Genomic DNA, 23,020 nt, shown 5'->3' with positions numbered 1-23,020 from the left:
AAAAATGAACCAGAGCAAAAACGATAATAAAGTGTGTATTAAGTAAGCGTTTCGAAACTAACAAATAGCACTAGCCAGACGACCCTAGTGTACCGGTACAAATAAGAGGTGTATTTTGGACGATGCCATCCGAGCAAACCTGCGATCATTGAAAACATAACATACCTGCTGACACAGGCTCCTCAACAGACATCTTACATCAGATGAAAAGGGTGAAGTGCCGATGAATCCGATGAAATGAAATGGCCTACAAAATTAAATACATTATACTTACTTAAACTTTTGCAATCTTACAATAAGAAGGTAAAAAAAATGTTTGTGTGTGTGCTTTTGCAAAGTGAGACACAATGACTTTTGAATGCTGTCGGGAAAAAGTTATAACGTCTCAGCTTCTTTGCTTTGGTTTAAAAAAAAAAGTAACTAACCAAAGTAAAAGTAAAAATACCAGATCCTTGCCACATTATAAATGCAAAAGGGATGCTTGCGCAGATTAAATATCCTATCCTGAATAATTTCGTTTCAAAACAAAAGTTAAAATAAAATAAAGGTTTTTGGGGACGACGGAACGGCAACAACGGAAATTTATCTGCATCTGGAAAACAACCACTAATACATTAGAAATATCAAACTATAAATAATACGACATTAGAAGTAAATAAGGCAAAGTATTCCCTTTGTTAACTCTATTACAGAACTGTCACCTTCCAGTCTCTACTCCGCTCCAATTTTCAATGGACATACCGTACACTTTGGCCATCTGGGACGTTTTTCCACATCCGGAAATACCATGCACAATAAAAGGCTATAAAAAGGATTTTATTTTGTAAGTAATGTAATCTTGAATCATTCTTTTGAATTTTCCAGCATTTTTCTCCTAAATTACTTTGCTCTTTGCTCGAATAAGTTCTTTTAATTTTTTTGTACGTTTGTATGACTTGTTTGTTTGTTTGTTTGTTTACGTTGTCTGTTGAGACTGTTCACCTTTTCCCTTTTATTCAATTTACAGCAGATTTGCAAGAAAGTAGAAGATGAAGAAATGAAACTTTTGACAACTTTGTCCAGCTTGTTTGTATCCAACAGTGAGAAAGATATCAGCACAGAGGTTACTGCCGTGGCTTTGGAGTGGCACATCATAGGGGACAATAAGAAAGTAAGTTACTCTATAGAGGGCGGGTGTGTTGTTAGATAGTATGACTTTCAAGGATAACTGACACTAGAAATAAGAGTTGTTTTGATGGTAAAACACGCACTTCAGCAGCAGATAGTACCTACCAACACATTAATTTGAGGGCTCTGATTCCAAGATTCTGAACTTTCATATAATTCCTTAGACGATAGCTTTAAGAGGTGCCTGGAATTCCCAAGAAAATGCGACATATTTTCCCCGTTGTGATTTTTGTGTGAGTCACGATGATATAACAGAACAGCAGTTCTTCTGTAAAATGAGAGCAACACACGAAAAAGACAGCGCTGGCAACGAGACTGTGGCCTTTTTCCAACAGATAAATAAACTCATCATAATCTTCACTTTATTCATGTTGTATCTTCACTGTTATCGTAATGCTATCGACTTTACGAAGCAATTTACAAAGAAGAAACCAAAGTAGAAATTACTAACTAGATAACGAAAGCATGAGAAGAATTGAGAAATTGCTAAAAGATCGATCTCAAAAAGTGAGATTAAGTTATCTACTTGTTTACTTGCAAATGAAAACAACTCGTTTGGAAGAACGGTGATTCAAAAAAAAAAAAACAAAACAAAGACAAAACAAGGAAAAAAATAATTAGAAAAAAAGAGATGGAGAAAAACTGATAAGAGTAAGTTTTACCACAACAAATGTCAGCTAATATAATAACTAATATTAGGATAGGCGATTTATCAAGTCTCCTTACTTCATTCTACAGAAAAGTTGCGAAGATCAACAGCCCAACTGAAAAAAAGTTCAAGAACACTGCTAACCCACTCTCAATTAGTTTTTTTTATTTTTTTATTATTTTATTACAATATCGAGGTCAAATAAAAGGATTCTCCTAGCGCATGACCAACCTCGTGACACGGTGACGTGACAGCGTTGTCTGTGCTCTTATCGACAACGGCAAATTGGCCAATCAGATTGTGACATTACTGTAACTATGATAAACATAATAATATATTCACAGTATTTAACTGATTTATTTCGTTGCAACCATGAGTTCTAGATCGTAGCGCGCTGATGTTAACCTATAAAAAAAAAGCGCATAATTTTCGTGTCGAATTATTCATTTGTAAGTATCGACCGGAGTTCCGGATCAAATAACACAAAAGTGACAAAAACGATTACAGGAAACAAAAACAGAATTAAATTCTCTCTTAATCCGTTCGAATGTTCTCTAGTTTTGATTCAACTCAAGCAGTAATTGGTAAAGAAGACAGATAAGACGCCATGTTTGTTTAACAGATGTGATGAGCCAAACTCACCCCATTTATGCTTGTGCTGGCAATAATCACGCACGTCATTTGATCAGTTCACAGTGCATTTCGCTGCAGCTGGAAGCTAGGGCTTTTAAAGTAACACTTGAAAAAAAAAACTTGATGGGTGGAAAGTCTCGCGCGTATGGAACAGTTTGGTCTATAATTTTTGGAAAATTACGCAAATTTAAATGACAGTTCTCTCTTTGCAAAGCGGCTGTTTTCATCATTCAAAGTTTAATCCTCATTTCTGATTTGTTAACTAGCTTATTTTGTTTTTCAGATGTCATACTCAATTCCTGATGAAGTCCGGGTTTTTTATAGTATAATTTTCTTCGTGTTTTCCCTCCTTAGATGAGACTTTTCGTGTACCACGCGGAGAGCATAGCAAGTCAATTTTTTTTTAGATCTGTGCTTTTAGGTCTATTGTTTCTAGTCTGGGACTTCAAGACACACCAACCTTTTAAAATAAACTAAGGAGTTTCTTTATTTATCTTCCATTTGGAGGCTTATGCCCTCCTAAATTTAATGTTCATTAAGCTGGAGAAAATCGGCTTACAACCGGAATTGGTATAAAATAAAGCGCATCCATGCTAAATATCACGTCATCATACGTCATCAGCTGTGTAAAATCTTGAGCTTAGCATAATGCTCAATACCACGCGATACATTTTAATCTATCCAGCAAAAGGCACTTCATTTTCCTGGAACAAAAGAAAAATATATGAAGTGACTTTCGATTTACTCTGCAACTTTATTATATGGCCTGGTTTCAGTTCTTGAAAAATATTAGGCCTTAAGTATACAGCGTATTGTCATTCATTTATTTTTTATTCATTTGCTTTCTTTGTAATCTGTATTCATTAGGGAAGCAGTCGCACAAGCAACAGCTTCAAAGGAATGTGTTGCAGAATCAATGCAAAAGTATGGAATATTTCAATTTCCTCAAAACGTTTCAATTCATTTCTTGACGGAAACCGAAAGAAATTTGGTAAATGAAGGTCAGATATCTAAAAGCCCTCCATGCTTAATGAACCACCTGTATGACTCAAATAAGTTTTGATGTCTCTGGTGAAATGTAATTATTGCCTAATCGCTTCTTGCTGCAGCTTTTCTGACATTTGCATAACACAACCAGTTCAGTGACTTAACCTTCTCACGATTTCTTGAAGGTGAAAAAATGTAGACAGAATCTGGCTTTATTTCTAAATTGCACAAGCACTTCTATGAGCTGAGGTAACGCGCAGATGATTACTTTATTGTTTCAAAATTTTATGCAGAAAAAAAAAAAAAAAAGCAGCGCCCTAGTCACTTGTACAGAGAGAAGTCGTGTCCACAAGTGCATTATTAATATCCTTAATAAATTCTCTCTGACATGATATTTCTTTTGACATCAAATTTAGGTTGCCTGATCAATTTTCAAAGTTATGTTTGAGTGTTTTTCGGTCTGAATGAACACAAATTGCAAGTAAGTTGTCTCAACAACAAAACAACACCATTTTTATTCCTCTCACCTTAAATGCCATCAAAGTGTCGTCAAAAAAAAAAACTGCGTGAAACAGGGCGTTCTTTCCTTTCGCTTGGTTTTCACCAAACATTCCCAGTTGCAAATATTCCCCCGCTTTTTGTCTTCTTTCTCTGGAGTTCCGGATACAGCAAATTCGTGTTCTTCTCCCGGCCAAGGAATGGTTAAATTTATAAAGTTATGATCTATTTCTGTTGTGGCACCCGGGTAATGTACTGATATATTTTTCCATTTCGAAACATTATCACCTTTCGGGCGAGGGTTAAACCTATTAAAGTGAGCTCTCATTTTTAATCATACGTTTAAGTCGCTGTTTCTTCCTGAGTTTACTGAAACGTTAGATTTTGTCCTCTCCAATCGTCAACGCCTGCCTGATAAAAGTATACGTTTTACTCTTTGCCTATCATTATATTTTTTTCACTTGTGTGTTCGAAATTTTCTTTAAAAAATAATACACACTGCTCTATCTTAGATTGCCGATTAGTAATCCCTATTTTTAACCTCATGAACACTTGTGTATTACAAAACACACTTTGGTAGGACATACCACTGGGTTAGGCGCGTAACCGAGCAATTAAAATGATTGAATTTTTACTTTAGACACTGTCTCTGCCCAATGATGTTTGTCCTAGATGTGTTTTGAAATTGTAACGGTTATGATTAATTGGTAACAGGACTTTGTGTCGTCCAATTCTGTCAGTAATCATACTCGCGATTAACAAATCAGACTACAGCTTCGCTGTGGTCCGATCTTGTCATCACTCGTATGATTACAGACTGAATTGGACTCCATTCAATCCTATTACCATTATATACAGACGGACCCATTCAGGCTAGGCAAGTAAATCAGATAATTTGGTGTATGAACTGAGTTAATAAAGTGAATCGGACACCGTTCTAAAGCTGAGCTTTACGAGCCTCTCGTCAAAGCTTATCGGTTTTTTAATACCCTCTTTTAAATACCTTGCAAGCAGAAAACTAGTTTCTACATCTTCCTTTCCAAGTATAATTATATACTAGAATAGAAACCGAAGCAATTCAATGAAAGAAATCCGCATTAGGTCTCTACCTGTCCCCCCCCCCCCCAAAAAAAAAACTTTTTAACTTCAGTTTTATGGTCAAGGAGAAACGATTAATACGAGAAATTTATAGCAGACATACAAACGAATTCTCACACTTTTACAAACCCGTTTGAATATAAAGTCGACTCCCGATCGTTAAATCTGACCTTCAAGGGAAACTGGAAATAAAAGGGTCGAGATATCGAGAATTGAACATATAGGGACTGAAGTTACATATACCCTAAATCAACGAACCTTGAACTCGCCTTTCACGGTTTCTGTAATGCAAAAAAAAAAAAAAAAAAAAATGGATGCTCGAAATAAAAGTGATAATGATAATAAAAATTAATAAATAAAATACAGTAAAAGTTCTGGACTGCATTTCACCGTTTGTTTTGATTTGTCACGTATTGACAGACGTGGTTATATAAAAAATATGTATACAGAGAATAACCTAGGGTAACGAAAACTGCTTCGAGTTAGCGGGAGATTAACATTACAGTAAGTGCATGATGGAAATCAGGGGGAAATCGATTTTGGTTCGTATTAGAGAGGGTTTGAGTTATCGAGAGTCTATTATTACCACAGTGACTAGCCTTGCCGTTTAATTCAAGGAGAACAGGGATAAATTTGCGTCGACAAACGTCGATAATAATGTAAGAATGGCGAAAATGTTACGATCGATGGCAGTTTCATTATCGAAAGTAGATAAATAGCGTTGTCGCGTCGTAGATAAATGATCTCTTCCTTTAAAAAAGAAGAAGAAAGAAAAAAAGTAGGAGAATGAAAAATCTAGAAACACGTAGCTTCCTAGTTTAATCTTTTGCGAAAAATTGAGGCCAAGAAGTTGATTGTCTGGCAATGGAACACAACGGAGTACTTGGGCACGTTGCTTTTTCTTCAAGTGATAATGGATTACTCGTCCAAAGCCACTTTTAGAATGAGGAGTGTCATAAAGCCCAAACCAAAGTAATCATAAAAGCCAATCAGAAGAAAGAAAAAAGCACCTTCAAGAGCCAATGAGAACTCAAAGTTAAATCAAGCAAACCAATAAACGTGCGTGAAAAGGGGTAACCAAGTCGTAAACGGCCAGTTTAGTTTTGCCCCTTATTGCTTGAGATAGTGGCAGGAGTTTGCAAGGCAAAGTGCCACAAAACCAGAGCAATCCTGGTTTACTTTATTTTTCAGTCGAAATTTGCTCGAAGATGACTCTTTTGTTTGGAAATTTTACATCATCAGGAAATTTTCCGGCACGTGTGTGGTTAAAGGTGAATCTTTCATAGGGGAATAAGGTCATAAAGGTTTTTGAAGGCACTGGCGGCGGTTGTAAGGGCGCCTAAGACTGATAGAGCCTTTAAAAGAGTTTAAAAAACAGGATTTACAACCATGACCTATCCAATGAGTGGAACTGAAGCTTGCTTTAGATTGTGAGCCTATTCCGGGGAATAATTATTTATTATACCTTGGAATATAAATAAATATTTTAACAGTTACTTGAAATTACTCTGAAATTTTCTAGGAGGGATCTAAGAAGGCACATTACACAAAAGATTGTGAGCCCATTCCTGGGAATAATTATTTCTTTCATCTTAGAATATAAATAAATATTTTAACTGTCGTTTAATATTAATCCGAAAACGATATAGATTGCTCTTCAATATATTAATTCATCAAAGTTCCTTCCTTTTATGTGAGACGACTATAAGACATATTTTCAATTCTGTTAGCACGAACCAAATATTTGTGAGAGTGTTAATGCTCTGTCAACTTAAGTTTCAGTCTGGCTTAGAGCGTTTCCTTTAGATGTTATTTGGTCTCTGATGAGTTAACCATAAAAATTAAAATTTTTGATCAATTTTCTATCCATGACTGATGGTTTTTTTCAGGCTGTTTGCTTTTAGTTAAGTATTCTTTCGACTTAAAATGACTCAGCCAAAATTTTCTATTTTTTATCAAGCAACCGCAAAAACTTACAATGCCAAAAGAGAAAAACTAACTTTTTGGGTTTTGAGGACTTCCTAATAGGTAGTAAATTTCTCTTGAAATGGTTAAAGATATCGGATAATTATTTAAACGCAATATTCCCCTACTTTCAAAGGTCAGTAGGGTAATTTGTATTGTTTGACGACATCTTTCATTCGACAGAATCAGGAATAAGTAATTTCTAACTCGTACTGTCTTCAGCTTTGAGAAGTAAATGAACTTTCTGGGTGAACTGACCCACGTTTTATATACGTAAGTCACCTAGCATTTGGTGAAATGTGTGTCGGAACTTTAAGCACGTAACAGAACAGACGATAGTGCAACACATGTTGCCATTCTTCTTCTTTGGTAATGAATCCACAGAAGATTGCTAAACCCTCACGTACAAGCTAACGATGATATGGTAAGGTGTACTGTCGCTGTTACCGGCAATGACCTGTTATTTATTTTGGACTTATGGAAAACTTCCCAAACACCGCTTTCACTTTTCATAAATACAAAATTAAATAAAAAAGTATTATGCACTCTTATAAATCAAAATATCAATTGGGATGCATTGATTATTCACGTAATCCTCTGCACGTTTTACGTTTAAAATTCCATTCTCGCTTAGTGAGTCTGATCACTGAGAATATTACTCTTTCTATGTAAAACTCGATAGAAGGTGGCAATAGTTATCTGAACATGACGTCATTCTATCATATTTTTTTCTTAAGTTATTCCAAGCGCTACTCATTGGTAATAAGTTACTCATATGATATTTCTCATTTAAAAAAAAATAGCAGTGACATTATTTTAAACCGAAAACTACAACATACGCCTATTACTTTTACTAATGCAAGTTGTGAAAAAGATTTATTTTGTGTTTGTTTCCCAAATTTTTATATGGTAATCGATAGTCGGTCATTTTTTCTGTTATGAGTGAGTTATCCTGGAAGATGTGTTCAATGAGACCAGACTAAGGCTCGCTTTTCTTCGTTACAAATAGTGGCGTATTGGGCTGATCCTGTAAACAAAAAATAAATTGATGGCAAAATTTAGGTAACTTTACAAAAAGGTAACCTTATAGAACTTAACTAAACACGGGTTGGGAACCACTCTTCAGCCATTGGTCTAATCTTATCCAAACTTTTTCCCCACAACAAAAACAAAAACAAGACAAAAAAAACCCAAAACAAAACAAAACAAAACAAAAAAAAACATATATATATATATATATATATATATATTTATCGCTTTGATGAACCACACGATGCTTTTGAAGTTCATTTTTCCTATATTTTTTAATGAAGACAAAACATGTTTCGGATGAAACATCGTCCATCGCCAGTTGTATAATGAGAAAATAATATCTGCTTGCTTTATTTGTTTTAAGTCAGCAGGTGCACTACCATTATCGCCAGGGGAATAGCATAGAACGGAATAACAAACCTCTTACCTTTTAAACGCGTGCGTTTGCATCCTAGGGTCAGAAGAGCAATCATGAAGATTAAGGTGTTTATCTCTATAATGTAATTCAAGTTGTAAAATAATTAGCGCTAGCAATATATTAGCCTATTTGCAACTGGTAGACTTTTTTCAACTTTTTTTTTCCGTTTTATCTGTCACATAATTTTCAAGATTATACATAAGAATACATTGGCGGCTGGTAAACATATTATTCAACCTTCAGCTGAGCCGTAAATCGTCCTAAGTACCTGGCTTTGATAAGTAAAGAAGTGGTAATCTAACTAAGTATGTAACCCAACTTCTGTTCAATAACTTTTCCAAATGCCTTGTTTATTAGACAGAACTCAAATTGTCAGTGAAGGTTTCGCCTTAACAGGATATGGCTCGCAAATATTTCTTGGAGTGATATAGTTTTTAATCATATCCTTGTACTCAGTGCTGTTGGCGATGTTATTGTTATCGTTGTCGTTATTGTTGTTGTTTTTTTTTCTAATAGAAAAGAACAGAAATAAAGCGTCGTACCATTTCTCGCATATCGGGTGGTGTTGTTCAGTGTCTGAAGCTCTTTAGATGGTTGGTTGAGTTCTCCTCTTTTTCTCTCCTGTACGACAGAAAAATGATAAATAAGCATGCTTACTTTAATAAATGTTTTTAAGTTTCTTGAAAATCTCCATTTTACATATGTGCCATCTAAGCCATCTTAGCCTAGAACGGAATCTTTCCTCTTTCATAGCAAAATCTTTTCGAAGTTGCTAAGTTATGTACCCGGTAAAATGTTCCTTTTTAAACGCATTTCATCGAAGCCTTTGGGTTTTTTTCACATTCTTGCAGCTAAACATTTTATGGAGTGGTATCGATTTGTGTAATTTGTATTCGTACGAAGTGACAAGAAAATGACCGAAAGAAAACCTTTATTTATTCTAATCTCGGAAGGCTCGAGCTTCGAACACTTATCGCGCCTTTTGCCTCGCTCTCTCTTCAACAACCTTCGCCTGCATCTTCAAAAATGCATGCAAATTCCCATATCATAGACCTACATGTTCAAAATATGCCACTAGTTCTGTGTTAGCCTGATCTCTTGCATGCGATGCTGTTATTCCACAAAAGAATGCTTGCTTCGATTTGTTGACGTGTTCGATGATGATTTGGCAATGAGGAAAACCTTTAGAATTTTCAAGCGAGTGCCAGGCATCTTTTGCTGTAATCGTCTGTAATTCAAACATGATAAAAAAAAATCAACGTCAGGACAAAATGTGCCACGGGAGAGCATTAGCAAAAGGTGAACGCTTTCCGTATTCTGCGATGTTCAATCTCAGCGGAGATCGAGGAAAAAGAGAATTTGTATCACCTCGTTTTTCAACAAGTGTTTGGGAGTAAAGCTCAACTTTTAGGTCGTCGAGGTACACATTGGTGTTGTAAAATGAACAATGTGTATACCTGAACTTTGTTTCCTTTGACTTTCCATCCAGGTTCAATGGGGTTGATTTCAATTCTGATTTCTTCGTTACTGTTTGACACAAATAAACCAGCGAGGGTTGTTAACAAGTTGTTTCCTAAACTCTCCTCTTTGTCGCAGACGTTCTATTTGATAGAAAGGAAGAACTATTAAGTTAAATTACATTATTTTGTTTCTAAAATGAAGAAAATAATCCCTTTAGCAGTCTCATGGCATCAGCCATTGCAACAAGGAGTTGCCGGTGGATGAATTTCCTCAACCTTTAAAAGAAAATGTTTCACCATGGTTTACCAGACGATTGCCAACCAATAACCATTTATATTCCAAGAAAGAAAAAGGCACTGTAGGAGTGCGTTTGTTGCAGAAAAAAGATAGACTCAAATTTAGACCTCAAGCACGAGTCTGAGGAAGTTTACCAAATATAATAACAACCAGTCTTACCTCAAAAGCTGTAGTCGAATCGTCTATGAGATAGACCTTTAATTTCCAGTCCCTTCCTTGGGTTGGCTTTTTTCCAAAGATTGCCATTTTCATTCGTTTCTGGTCTACTGTTCCTGGAATTCCAAAAGCTGCAATTTCAATGTCCTTGTTTAGTTGGGGAAGAGTCACAACAATGTCGTTATGTTTCTGTTCTACTTTGGCATCTGGAATAACATCGGTGACTTCTCTCCAATCGCTCGAGTTTGCAGTCTTTCTTTCTTGGTGACTTGATGTGGCTCGACATTGGACACACATTTTCCATTCGTGTCCACGCGCTACTAGACAACTGTGCTGGATCTCAACGGTAAGAGGAGCAGTGTCGTCCTTGGAGGCTCTGTATATGCTACTGACTTGGTACAGGTGTGATTTCCGAACTTCGGTATTTGCTGAATCTGTTAAACCAAAATGTTTGACGAATTTATACATGTAGTTAAGATTTTAATGAATTTAGGGCTACATATAAACGTAAAAGAGAAAAGAAAAATCTTATGTAAGGACAAAGTCGATAAATGAGAATTTTGTAAATTGAAAATTACGATTCAATGCATTTTTCTATCTTAAGAGTCAGTGCCAACGCACTCTACGATTTTTATTCGAGGATTGTCGATTCATTTATTTTCATTCATTAATGAAGTAGCTTTTTTGAACGGCTATTTCGTTGACATGATAAACAAAATAATACATGGTTGCTTGTAGATATGGAATTTCTCTTCTCGTGTTCAACTGGACATCTCACTCGTGAGCTATCGAGTTAAACACTCGAGGAGAAATTCCATACCTAAGCGCGCCCATGTATTATTCTCTATTTAAAACATCTTCGATAGTTTAAGCGCTTAAAAATATTTCATTGTTACCTCCAATCAAGAATTATGGGTAAAGTGAAATGATGGTTGTAGCAAATTTTAGGAGACCGCGTAAAAAAATTGATTTCATTTGTACATCCGGTCTTTCCTATTATTCTGAGTGAACTATTGCATATCTGACACATTGCGATATTCTCCTTTTTTTCCTTCAGTTTTCATCAAGACTTGCTTACAAATGCCGTTGGAAAATTATATATGCATTCATAAAACATCATTTTCGATTTGTTTTCCACGGTCCAAATTTATTGATAATTTTTTTTTTCTCTCGTACTAGCATATATTGTGCATCCGATAAAAAATAAAAGAAAAAAAGTATTAATCTTACCATTTCCCATAGAGGCCACTTTGTTTCAACTCCGTAGAGAAGATCGTCTGCGATCTTAAAGTTGTGAATTGTCTGTCCGTGCCAATGCAATTTATATTACGGAGGTACCAAAATAGACTTTGTGGTGTAAACATGATTTGGCAAGGGGAAGGTCAAAGTCAATTTCGTCTTAACACGTACCCATTGTTAGATCAGAAACTAATATACCAAACGCTTTGACGGAAACACTTGATATTACCATTTGAAAGAATCGAAATTGAAAATGGGGTTTTCCCATCGTTTGAGCTGTCACCCACGCGCCGCACGCATTTGTCCTTTGGTTGTCACCTCAGAAACCAAACAATACAAAACTTGCTTGTCTAGGCACATCTATGTGGTTTCCGGTTTCAAAAGAAATGTTCTCGAATTTTTACACATGTTCTCAACAAATGACAGAATAACATAGGTTCTGGATCATTGACACTATAAGGCACATTATTTTTAAAGTCTAAACCCGGATTAACTTCGTGTCTCGAAAAAATCCTTAAAAATACCTCGAAATGTTTTCGTCTTTTGTTTGTCAGAGGGATTTTTCCCTCCCAAACAAAAATGCGCTTATCAGGCACTTTTAGCAGATATCAATATTGATAACGGTCTGTTATGCAAATCCATCGGGGATTCCCTCAAGATGTTAAAGTTGATAAAGTTTCGATTGCTCCATTCGTGTCGTTACCCTGTCACGAGCCCATCCGGTTAGAAAATGAGGATAGAAATTCTTAAGAATAGTGCTCAAATTAGAAAACGAAACTTATTTTCCATACGTTAAACAAAAGCTGTCCTTGAAGAGGGGACGAATAGTCACGTGATTCTAAAAAATATATCAGGCGGTAAGACGGTACGGTAGAGACTGACTCGCAAGGTTATAAATCTTACGAAGGCAAGAGAGTAAGAATTCGCCTTAAACTATCTATCTGTTCAAAACGATTTGTCCACTCTGATTAGGTGTGAATATAAGGGGAGAGAATTTAGAGAATCAGGCATCAAGAGGATAACTGCAGTATTTAAGCGGACAGACAGAGAACTAAGGACTTCTTCTGAGAGTTTTCAAGTGGTAGGTTCTTTAAGACAATATCGAATGTAACAAAAACACTTTTTATTTGGTTACCTGAGCTTGCATAAAAGCGCAGCTTTTGTTAACAACCCGGTTAGATATTCGTTGAGTACTGATTTTAGTTTGTATTTATTTAAACCTATTTGGATTCCATGCCAGCTGTATTATCCATCTGTGAGTGCTTCCTTAATTCCATATAGAGTCCATGTGTTGCTTCGCGTTTTAAAAAAAAAATTTCATTCAAACAAATAGATACTATTCCATTAAGTCACGCTATTTAAATGGCTGAAAAAGCTCGGTCGTTTATAAACGTAAACCAGATAACACATATTCATAGACTTTTGCCCTTTTGATGGATTTTAAGAGCACAGTTGGAGAGGTCGCATTTAAAGCGGCGTGATAATTCAGGCCATGTGACAGGTTAGTTCTCTTAATTTTGGAACGTATTTTAAAACCGGGAATCGAAAGTGCTGTGTCATCGAAAACAAAAAAAGCATTGGCACGTGGAGGAACTCAAGGGGATTACCCTTGACAATGCCGGCTCAGTTTAAAAAAACCAAACAAACAATAAAAACCCGGATCATATTCTATTCATCTGTACCTCTGCTAAGAGAGAAGAATCGAAGTGGAATAGAATAACGGTCAGCTCTCCTTTATAGGAAAGAAAGTAAATCGTCGAAAGAAAGAGTGAGTGTAATTTATAGGCCGGTCAATCAACATCCTATATAGCAAAGCTCCTATTAGGGATCACCACTTTCGTTAAACAGTGAACTCTCTTTGTAGTAACAGGTGACTACTTATAATCTAATTTTCTTAACTTATCCTGCGCAATCCACTGATGCCTGCTATCGATCAAGATCTTTCGCTTGTGGCTAAGGTATTTTGTATCGTAAAGCACTACGTCTCATACCGTACAGTGCATTTTGGTGTCTAGAAATTGTAGAATCAATCGGAAGTGCGAAAAGCGAAAAGGCCTGTCACTGATTTGTCATAAACAAGCTTTAACATCGCGTGAGCAGGTTATTCGGTTTGCGTTTTGAAAGGGTTTTTTATCGAAATCAATGATATGTATTTCAATGTCACGCGCATAACACCGATTGTTAAGTACCCGTCACGAAATTTTAAGCCTCGAAAAAGTGCAGAAGATACAGCTTTGTTCTCTAATTATTTTTTAAATTTCTGACCTTGTTTTTTTTTTTCTTATGGTTATTTTGGTTGCATGCTTTATGAGTCTCACAATTCTCCGGTGAAAGAGACGAAAAATGATCGAGGTTTTGCATCTTATCGCTCCGGGTTACATTTCACCGAAAAGGAAATCGAAAGTGCAGTGTTTCAAAACACAGAAGGGAAAACCTTCTTTCTGTGACCCATGTAACTAAAAACACTTCAAAGGTCACAATAACAATAAATAGAAAACGAAAATGACAGAAATAAGATAAAAATAGATGAAAACAGTTTGACGTAAGAGAGCAAAAAGGGTGCTAGGGGATTTCCCGTGCAACACAATGGCGAAATGAAACCATTGTAGTTGTGTTCGAACTCTTCCTTACGATTTATCAGCTGTATTTACCTGAGGGTAGGCTAGGACATTTTGAACTCATCTTGACACTAAAGTCAACATTTAAACTGCCCAGCCAAAAAAGAACTTTGAGCCAGCGAAATCAGAAAAGATCGAGACGAAATCAAATCACCACAAAAGCGTGTGAGGTCAGTAAATCTGTTTATCACTCGGTTTATGCTATCTAAATTTACTAATGATGAGATTCAAAGAAAAGTTGATATCATGCTGGTGACTAACCTGTGTTAATATCATCTCGAACACAAAGCGATTTGTGGTGAGATATGGCTGATCTTTCAAGTTTCATCCGGGGGTGGGTGTGTTATTCTAATCTCTTACATTGTTGCTCATTAAAATTCGAAACTGCTTGGCTTTTGTATGTTCCAAACAGGCAGATACTGCCTATTCCCCAGTTGTTGTAGGTAATTTTTACGGGAAGTTCTCCATCGATTATTTTAAAAGGACGAAGGGAAAATTCGAGCGTAACAAGGGAGGGAGATGAGACGGGGGAGAGGAGACGATCACCCCTTCCCCCCACCCCGCTTCGCTGTTTGCAACTTTGCACTCGGTCCAGCTCGGTCCAGCTCGGTCCAGCTCGGTCCAGCTCGGTCCAGCTCGGTCCAGCTCGGTCCAGCTCGGTCCAGCTCGGTCCAGGCTTCCTCGTTCAAGTGATCCAACATGGCTGACTAAGGGTGCGCATTAGCACAAATAGTTCACAATTATTTCATTTAATTTGGCCAAAATTAGCGGTTAATTCTCTTAGCTCTACCTTGTTTACAAGAGCGTCTCGATAAAATAGTTTCCTTCCTTCCTCCAACAGGAAAATGGATGAAGACGAGCCGGTCGCTAAAAGAGCATGCCTGGGTTGTGAGGATGACTACATTATGGATATATACAGCCTCGTACAGCCAGGACAACAGAGCCAGCTTTACCTCTATCTAACCAAAAGTGGAGGCCAGAGCAGAAAAACCTTCCTACAGGTATCTGTAAAACAGCATCTTGTTCTGTTGTCTTCTCCGAAGAAATGCTGTACCATCAGTCACTTCTCTCTAATTATATAGAACTTATCGAACAAATACTTGAGCTAAACATAGCTTTGATATCAGTTGAGAGCCTTTAAAGAATTCCTGTGCATGGCTGAATCATCTTACCATCTTTGAACTGATTTGAAATCCAACTTTATGACGACAACCTAGGGAAGCTGTGGCGAGTTTTCCTGTGTCTGTCTGGTTTTGTTTTGTCTGTTTGTCTTTGTCTCTGCAGGTAATTTAGTGCTAGCAACTGAGTTGAAAACGTCAATTGGCCACCGTAAAGGGCCAAAAAGTGAAGTTTCGAGCGTTAGCCTTTGTCATCGCTCTAACGAAGGGCTAACGCTCGAAACGTTAGCTTTTTTACCCTTAACGGTGGCCAATTTACGTTTTCAACTCAGTCGTTAACATTAAATTACCTGCTATACTCTCCCACCGACGCACTTTCTTCTTAGAAACTTACCCCCTTTATTCATTTGTCTCCGTTTTATTTTGCTCTTTTGAAGATGGATAATGAATGAAGAGCACAACATTGCTCTCAGACCTGAAAAACTACTCTTGCGTTTGGCTTTGTCACGGTTGTATGTAAAGTAATTTGGAAATTTAGCAGCGCATGAAAATAAGCATTCTTCTCGTTATAAATTTATTGATTCTTCCCAATTGCTCTTTGTGCTAAATATCGAAATTTTAGGTCGCATCTGAGTTTAAAGGACAGAAAGAAATAACAAGTAAGTGATGTCCTGGTTTTATTTCAGGAAGAACAATCTCGACTTGGCATGATGAGGGTCCATGTTGACAAATTCTGTACGAAAGAGAAAGAAGCGCGGTCTATAATTGCTGAGTTGAAAACGGGTGATTTTGGAGCAGTTAAACGGGTAAGAACCATGGGAACATGAGGGGCTGGATTCTGTAAGCTTCATTTCAGTTTGGTCAGTTACAACTTGCGTGGAAGACAGTTAGATTGCCCACTTAAAAAATGAGGTTACTCGGCTGCACATCTGGTTAAAAACGAAATGGCAAGAATCAATTTCGAGGTTTTAATTCGAATTTAAGAGCAAACAAATTAAGGATTATTTGTATCTATGTACATAATAAGCTTTTGTAGGGTAACAGTTTCAGTGGAATCTGTATGCTATCCCTGCAGATTATGAGATCAATACTTGTTCACTCGTGGGTGATCACTTAAAAGAAGTTTGGCTGTAGTCAGAGAATATCACTTTGCTTGACTTTCAATTGTTTTTGTATATGTTGACTCAGATCGAAAGAATAAAGATCGACCAGTTTACACTGCCAGAGAAGTTAACTTACACACTTCCGCATGGCCGCGTAGCCTCGCTGAAGATAATTGTAAAACTGACCAGCGAAAGGGATGAACTGCTCCTCGAAACGGAGCAGTTGGAGGTAAACCTACCTTCGGTAAGTGGTGTGACATTCAAAAACAATAATGAAATGATAACGTGCGTAATCTATGAAGAATCAAGCTCTGAATTAAATTATAATTATAACATCTTTTGGTGGCATAGTTTTATCTATTTAGAATAACAAAATGAACAATGAAAACAATGAAAAGCGCCGAGCCTAAAAAATTGTTCAAACAGCAACAAAAATTGCAAACATACTTTGCTGGGAAATGATGCTAAAAAGAAACAATGCCCACATGGCTGTTCATTCAAAGGATAGTGATGTATAAAGAAGCTGCAGTTTAACGTTGGTATCATAACTTACCTTCTCTGTTATCTTTCTCATATCTTGCCATCTTAAGAAGATTAGGTTTCTCATTGACAAAAAAATTTAAATTTGTGAAAAAAATATTTCCTTTGTAGACTCATTTGATCGAGACGAAACCAGCGGTGGAGCATGGCAACAATCCTGAGTAAAGGGAGGGACAGAAGTTCTATTGGAGTGGCGGAGAGGCGCGTGACGTTTAGTTCGAGACGGCGCGAGTTGCTGCGATTAAACGCACTACATTGGTCGCCTGAGGTGGCGGTCCGGACTGAGCCTGTCCAGGGTCGTGAGACCGTGATGTACCGTGGTTCGCGCAAGTGTGGAGCCGTATGTTGACGGCTAAGACGGCAGAAGACGCTTATTAGCCTTGTAAACATGTAAATATCGTATTGATATTGAATGAAATACAGTACAGGCGTAATGTGCGACGTATACCGTCTATCTATACTCTCTAGATTTGTAAGAACTGATGCAAATATAGCAACTAATTATGTTATTTGTGAATGCTACGGTTAAATAAAGAAAAGTAGTTATGCCAAGCTTGAGTTTCATTTATTACTTACTGGGGGAAGAAGGGGGGGGGGGGGTTAAACTTGAATGTACAGATACTCAGAGGCAATTGGTCGAATGGTTCGGCGGGAAAAGTTCACGATTATTTTAAAAGTTTTTAATCTGAAATTACTCAAGTCACGAAAGCGAGTCCACATCTTCTTGGCTCAACACCTCTCGAGTTTTAAAACTGGAAACATGTACTCAATCATAGATAGAAAAATAAAAATTGGTTTGAATACGAATTTAGATACAGTTGAACAAGGATAACTCAAGCCCTCGGTAACTCGAATTCCCCGCTAACTCAAAGCAAAACTGATTTCCCTTGGTTTTCTGCTTCCCTTCAGGTACTTTTCTTTGTAAATTTACCCTTGATAACTCGAAGTCGATTTTCACTTTTGCGGGCTAATGAGCTATAATATTTTGCACCGGAAAACTATTTTTCAAATCAATCATGGGAATAGATTTTTCAACAAATGTTAAAATGAGATTTAGCGCTAAACATTCTGAAGAGTAACATAGTGCTTGTGGTTTTCATGCTTTTGTTCTCTATTGTTTTGTTTTGTCGTTTTTGTACCCTTACATTGTTAGAAATCTTCCAATGAAATTTGTATAACCATAAAACTTCTTTTACCAAGTGTTTCTGGTCTTGCTCTAAACCCTTACAACTCGAAACCCCGTTAACTTGAAGTAATTTCAGTTGGCAATTCGAGTTAACGGGGTTCAACTGTAAATAATTTGTAGAGATAAAATGAGGCGGTAAATTGAAAAAAAATAATATCAAAAAACAAACAAACAAAAAAGAAAAAGGAAGAAAAACATAGAAGAGAGTTGTCAAACAAAAGTCAAACAAGAAAACTTTCAACGGCTGGAAATCTTTTGCCTTTAATTGACTGCCTATAAAACTCTGACATGTTTAAATGTGGTATTAGGCTTGGTCCCTAAAATTGGCAGAAAAAGAAAATTAACCACTGCGTTTTAATTTGCCTCGATGCATTCCATATCTAAGTTTTTTTTAGCTATGTTTCCAGCTTGGCAAAGATAAATTCAAAGCAGTTTAGATCCGTCCTTTTTGCCATTTAATTGGATGCCTTTTTTTGTTATCTTTAGAGATTCGTGAGCGTGTCTAGACGGTGGAAATCATAATGTTAATACAAAGCTGCGAGGCTTGGTAGGAAGCTGTACAACGACAATCCGTTCTAGAGACTTCATCCGGTAGCATTAAATTCTGATGACATAAATAAATGAATGGACGAATAAATGAGGGAATTAATGAATGAATGCATCGATTATTAAATGAAACATTCCTCAACAAAAGGCTTATTAGCTTGATAATTTTCACTTCTAACTAACGAAGCTGCTGATAGATTTTTAGCCAAACAACCCCTATCTATTAAACAGCAGAAATCTTTTAGTATTCATGACCATGCATCCTATGATCACAATGTAGGCTTGGCTCTCATAAAGTCTGGCGAGAGCTATTCAATTTGAATAAATCCCCTTCTTCTCCTTAACCCCAAGGATAACTAAAAGACATTGACTTAATATGATTGGGGGACCTATAGGTAAATTAGACCTGGAAAGCATAATGATATAATTTTGTACAATCATAAAAAGGGAATAAATATGTCTAACCTTTTTAACAGTTCATCTTCAGCGTGTTCTTGAACTTCTTTTCAGTTGAGTTGTTGATCTTGGCATCACTTTTCTGTAGAATGAAGTAGGGAGATTTGATGAATGAATGAATGAATGTGTATTTATATACCGCGCATATCACATACTGTCTCAAGGCGGTTTACAATTCTAATTGAGTGAGATCGAACGTCAGCTTTTAAAGGCGCCTCTGGCTGCCGCTATCAGTCCATATTTGATCTCACTCACCCACCCAGCCCATGCATGAAATGTACAATGAAAACAACAGATAGACCACCACACCGGGAACTACGCCCCCTACTCTTTTCGACAAGTGTGTGGGTTCTTTAACGTCCCCTGCTGACCATGTAACACTGAAGATGCAGGAGACGGGGCCTACGGTTTATAGTCCTTATCCGAGAAGACTTGAATGTCTAACCATTTGCTGGTACAATTACAAAGGCAGCACATTCTCCTCAGTTATTTTAAGACCCTGAGTGTTGGTCCGGTCTGGGGCTCGAACCCTCGACCTCCCGCACAGCAGACTGGTGCTCTACCAACTGAGCTAACCAGGCGGCGGTTGATAAATCGCTTATCTAGTATTAGCTTTTATATTAGCTGACATTTGTTGTTGCAAAACTTATTCCTTATCAGTTTTTCTGCCTCTCTTTTTTTATCATTTTTTCCCCTTGTTTTGTCTTTGTTTTTGTTTTGTTTTTGAATCACCATTCTTCCAAACGAGTTGTTTTCACTTGCAAGTAAACTAGGAAATAACTTAATCTCACTTTTTGAGATCGATGTTCAACAATTTCTCAATTCTTCTCTTACTGTCGTTATCTAGCCAGTAATTTATACTTTGGCTTCTTCTTTGTAAATTGCTTCGTAAAGTCGATAGCATTACGATAACCGTGAAGATACAACTTGAATAAAGTAAAGATTATGATGAGTTTATTTACCTGTTGGAAAAAGGCCACAATCTCGTTGCCAGCACTGTCGTTTTCGTGTGTTGCTCTCATTTTACAGAAGAACTGCTGTTCTTTTAAATCATCGTGACTCACAGAAAAATCACAACGGGGAAAATCTGTCGCATTTTCTTGGGAATTCCAGGCACTTCTTGAAGCTATCGTCTAAGGAATTATATGAAAGTTCAGAATCTTGGAATCAGAACCCTAAAATTAATGCTTTGGTAGGCACTAACTGCTGCTGAAGGGCGTGTTTTACCATCAAAACAACTCTTATTTCTAGTGTCAGATATCTTTAAAAGTCATACTATCCAACAACACACCCGCCCTCTATAGAGTAACTTACTTTCTTATAGTCCCCTATGATGTGCCACCCTGAAGCCACGGCAGTAACCTCTATGCTGATATCTTTCTCACTGTTGGATACAAACAAGCTGGACAGTGTTGTCAAAAGTTTCATTTCTTCATCTTCTCCTTTCTTGCAAATCTGCTGTAAATTGAATAAAAGGGAAAAGGTTAACAGTCTCAACAGACAAAGTAAATAAAGAAACAAGTCAAACAAACATGTACAAAAACTATTAAACCAACTTATTCGAGCAAAGAGCAAGCTAAATTAGGAGAAAAATGCTGGAAAAATTGAGACAATAATCTTTCTTTTCTTCTTATTTAGTTTCTCCTTTAAAAAAAATTTTAAAAAAAATGGTAGAATACAGATCAGGAGTCAATGTCTCACCTTGAACGCCATTTCGGAATCATCTATCAGATAAACTCGAATATCCCAGTCACAGGCTTTGGTTGGCTCCTTCCCAAAGATCGCCATTTGCATTCGCTTCTGGTCATCTTTTCCTGGAACTCCAAAGGCTGCCACTTCGAGGCTTTGTCCTAACACTGGCAACGTCAGCCGGATGTCGTTATGTTTTGTCTCCACCTTAGCATCAGGATACACTTCTTTAATATTTCGCCACTTTTTACTTTTCTTACTTTGATTGAAATGTGGCCGGCATTTAACAGAAATATCCCAGTCGTTCCCCTCAACCATGAAACAGCAGTGTTCCATCAAAATGGGCTGCGGAGGAATGCACCCATTCTGAACAATTACGTAACGGCCACTTACCATCACTGCTGTCAAAGATAAAGAGATAATATCAGTCCAAAAAAACAACGAAAACAACACTAAAGAAAAAGGTAAGGACATGAATGATTAACTGAATTTAAAATGGCCAGATGAACTAGTAAAGAGATGAAAGTGTAGTAGATTGATAGATCAACATATGATATGATAGATAGATAACGAATTGATAGAATGTTTACTCGATGATAATGATAACGATGATGACAGTGACGATGATAGTAATAATGGCAGTGATAATGATAACGATGAAGATGGTGACGGTTGACAAACAAACAAATGAACAAAACAACAAAACAACAACTGAAAAAACACCCTGCACTGCGTCAGCGGAAATACAAATAAACAAAACAAAGGATCGGAAGTGTTCGCTGCAAAGTTTTGCTGAACTGAAAAAAATTTCCTCATAAAGGTTAAAATTATTTCATGTGTTTAGAGCTACAGATAAATTGGAGATAACTCCATCTATATTTTCAATATATTTTCAGTTTCGGGCGATACATCGTTGACTTTAGATATATGCAGCATCTTTTGTCATTTGCAAGGCACAGTGTAATTGTTGTGTCAGTCTCTCTAGCTTTATGCCTCAGTTGATAATACGTGCATCGTCTTACCTGGATGCATTCTTGTTGCTGGGCCGGATTTTTGCTTTTTCTTGGGCTTTACATGATTTCAACACCACAAACATCTCTCTCCCTCTTTGTGCTGCTTGATTTGTGCCAAATGGGAGGAATTTGACCAGTAGGTGTCGCCAATATATTTATGAAAATGCAAAATGAAAATGGAAAGGGGCTTTCCCTGAATTAATAAAACATTCGATTACATAGCATATTTTCGCGAAAACAGCGATAAAAGCAAAAACAAATGGGCATTTAATGTTGCCAAGATTGCCTAGCGAAGTCGGCTTCGGTGTCCATTTGAGCTCTGAAGGTGCATTTAGTAAAAAACGAAAGGCAAATGTCTACATAACAAATGAAAACAAAGACCACGAATTACACGAAATTTAAGCATGTCACCAGCCGTCACGGAGTCGCCCTCTGCGGGTGTTCAAAAATAGCCAAAAGATAAAACTGAATTTCTTATAAGATTTTATTATCTCAAACTTACTCTCTTTTCCCATGTTGTACTACAAATATCGAGTCTAGCAAAAGCACCAAAGTAAAGCACATTATTTGAAACAGGACTTACATAAATACATCACATAAATAAATCGAAAACAATAACAAAAGCCCGGGGTTTTTCCCTCGCAAACAAAAAATGCAATAAAGCACATTTTTACCACTTAGGAAATCATCCGAATCACGGGATCTGATAAACAAAATTTCGGAAATGCTTAGGAAAGGGCTTTCGATATTAGTTGAGCAACGTCCATCGGGCATAAATCGAGAAACGCTTATAAAGCAGTTTTTAAAAATGTCTTCCAAGATAAGCTATTTCGCCAAAGCCACAGTCTCTAGATTGTTTACTGTATTCAAAAACAAAACAGGAAAAATATTCTCAATCATTCGGTCTCGACAAATAATAATGATAAAAAGGAGAAACTTGATTGTCGAAGGGAGTATTTTCAAATCGAAAGTACATATAGGGACATTCTCCCGTGCCTTACGAAAGAAAGAAATACCTTCATCAATGTTTGTCTAATGACACAGAATAGAGAGGAAGTCATCGCCACGAAATGAAAATGCAACATGAAAATGGAAAGGGGCTTTCCCTGAATTAATAAAACATTCGATTACATAGCATATTGTCGTCTAAT

General features: G+C 36.8%; 3 protein-coding genes across 13 annotated transcripts; 1 reads left to right on the top strand and 2 right to left on the bottom strand.

The window, feature by feature from the left end:
• Nucleotides 1-6,586: 6,586 nt before the first annotated feature.
• LOC113678203 (uncharacterized) lies at nucleotides 6,587-11,849 on the bottom strand. 2 transcript variants are annotated; one of them, XM_089180376.1, is made up of 7 exons: nucleotides 11,592-11,849; nucleotides 10,365-10,795; nucleotides 9,905-10,048; nucleotides 9,505-9,675; nucleotides 8,990-9,068; nucleotides 8,457-8,522; nucleotides 6,587-8,024 (listed from the first exon to the last, which is right to left on the bottom strand). In XM_089180376.1, the coding sequence occupies exons 1-7, from the start codon at nucleotides 11,599-11,601 to the stop codon at nucleotides 7,963-7,965; spliced, it is 963 nt and encodes a 320-aa protein (XP_089036502.1). In that variant the 5' UTR covers nucleotides 11,602-11,849; the 3' UTR covers nucleotides 6,587-7,962. The 2 variants fall into 2 exon arrangements, with proteins under 2 accessions (XP_089036502.1, XP_089036503.1); XM_089180377.1 differs by having other exon boundaries at nucleotides 8,457-8,480.
• Nucleotides 11,850-12,289: 440 nt separating this feature from the next.
• Nucleotides 12,290-17,531, top strand: LOC149040889 (uncharacterized). 7 transcript variants are annotated; one of them, XM_089180394.1, is made up of 6 exons: nucleotides 12,290-12,457; nucleotides 12,573-12,681; nucleotides 15,060-15,219; nucleotides 16,023-16,142; nucleotides 16,525-16,683; nucleotides 17,091-17,531. In XM_089180394.1, exons 3-6 carry the CDS (start codon nucleotides 15,064-15,066, stop codon nucleotides 17,142-17,144), a joined length of 489 nt encoding a protein of 162 aa, XP_089036520.1. In that variant the 5' UTR covers nucleotides 12,290-12,457; nucleotides 12,573-12,681; nucleotides 15,060-15,063; the 3' UTR covers nucleotides 17,145-17,531. The 7 variants fall into 7 exon arrangements, with proteins under 7 accessions (XP_089036520.1, XP_089036515.1, XP_089036518.1 ...); XM_089180392.1 differs by having other exon boundaries at nucleotides 12,294-12,465; XM_089180391.1 differs by adding an exon at nucleotides 14,316-14,388 and having other exon boundaries at nucleotides 12,294-12,681.
• An 876-nt stretch (nucleotides 17,532-18,407) lies between these two features.
• LOC149040888 (uncharacterized) lies at nucleotides 18,408-22,931 on the bottom strand. 4 transcript variants are annotated; one of them, XM_089180384.1, is made up of 6 exons: nucleotides 21,879-22,931; nucleotides 20,869-21,257; nucleotides 20,482-20,622; nucleotides 20,130-20,300; nucleotides 19,177-19,249; nucleotides 18,408-18,769 (listed from the first exon to the last, which is right to left on the bottom strand). In XM_089180384.1, exons 1-5 carry the CDS (start codon nucleotides 21,886-21,888, stop codon nucleotides 19,181-19,183), a joined length of 780 nt encoding a protein of 259 aa, XP_089036510.1. In that variant the 5' UTR covers nucleotides 21,889-22,931; the 3' UTR covers nucleotides 18,408-18,769; nucleotides 19,177-19,180. The 4 variants fall into 4 exon arrangements, with proteins under 4 accessions (XP_089036510.1, XP_089036509.1, XP_089036508.1 ...); XM_089180383.1 differs by having other exon boundaries at nucleotides 20,482-20,625; nucleotides 20,869-21,254; nucleotides 21,879-22,901; XM_089180382.1 differs by having other exon boundaries at nucleotides 20,482-20,625; nucleotides 21,879-22,046.
• Between the last annotated feature and the right edge of the window lie 89 nt (nucleotides 22,932-23,020).

This window comes from Pocillopora damicornis, chromosome 8 (genome assembly GCF_964200805.1).
Source record: "Pocillopora damicornis chromosome 8, jaPocDami1.2, whole genome shotgun sequence".
Lineage (NCBI taxonomy): Eukaryota > Metazoa > Cnidaria > Anthozoa > Scleractinia > Pocilloporidae > Pocillopora > Pocillopora damicornis.
This window is presented reverse-complemented; position numbering and strand designations above follow the sequence as displayed.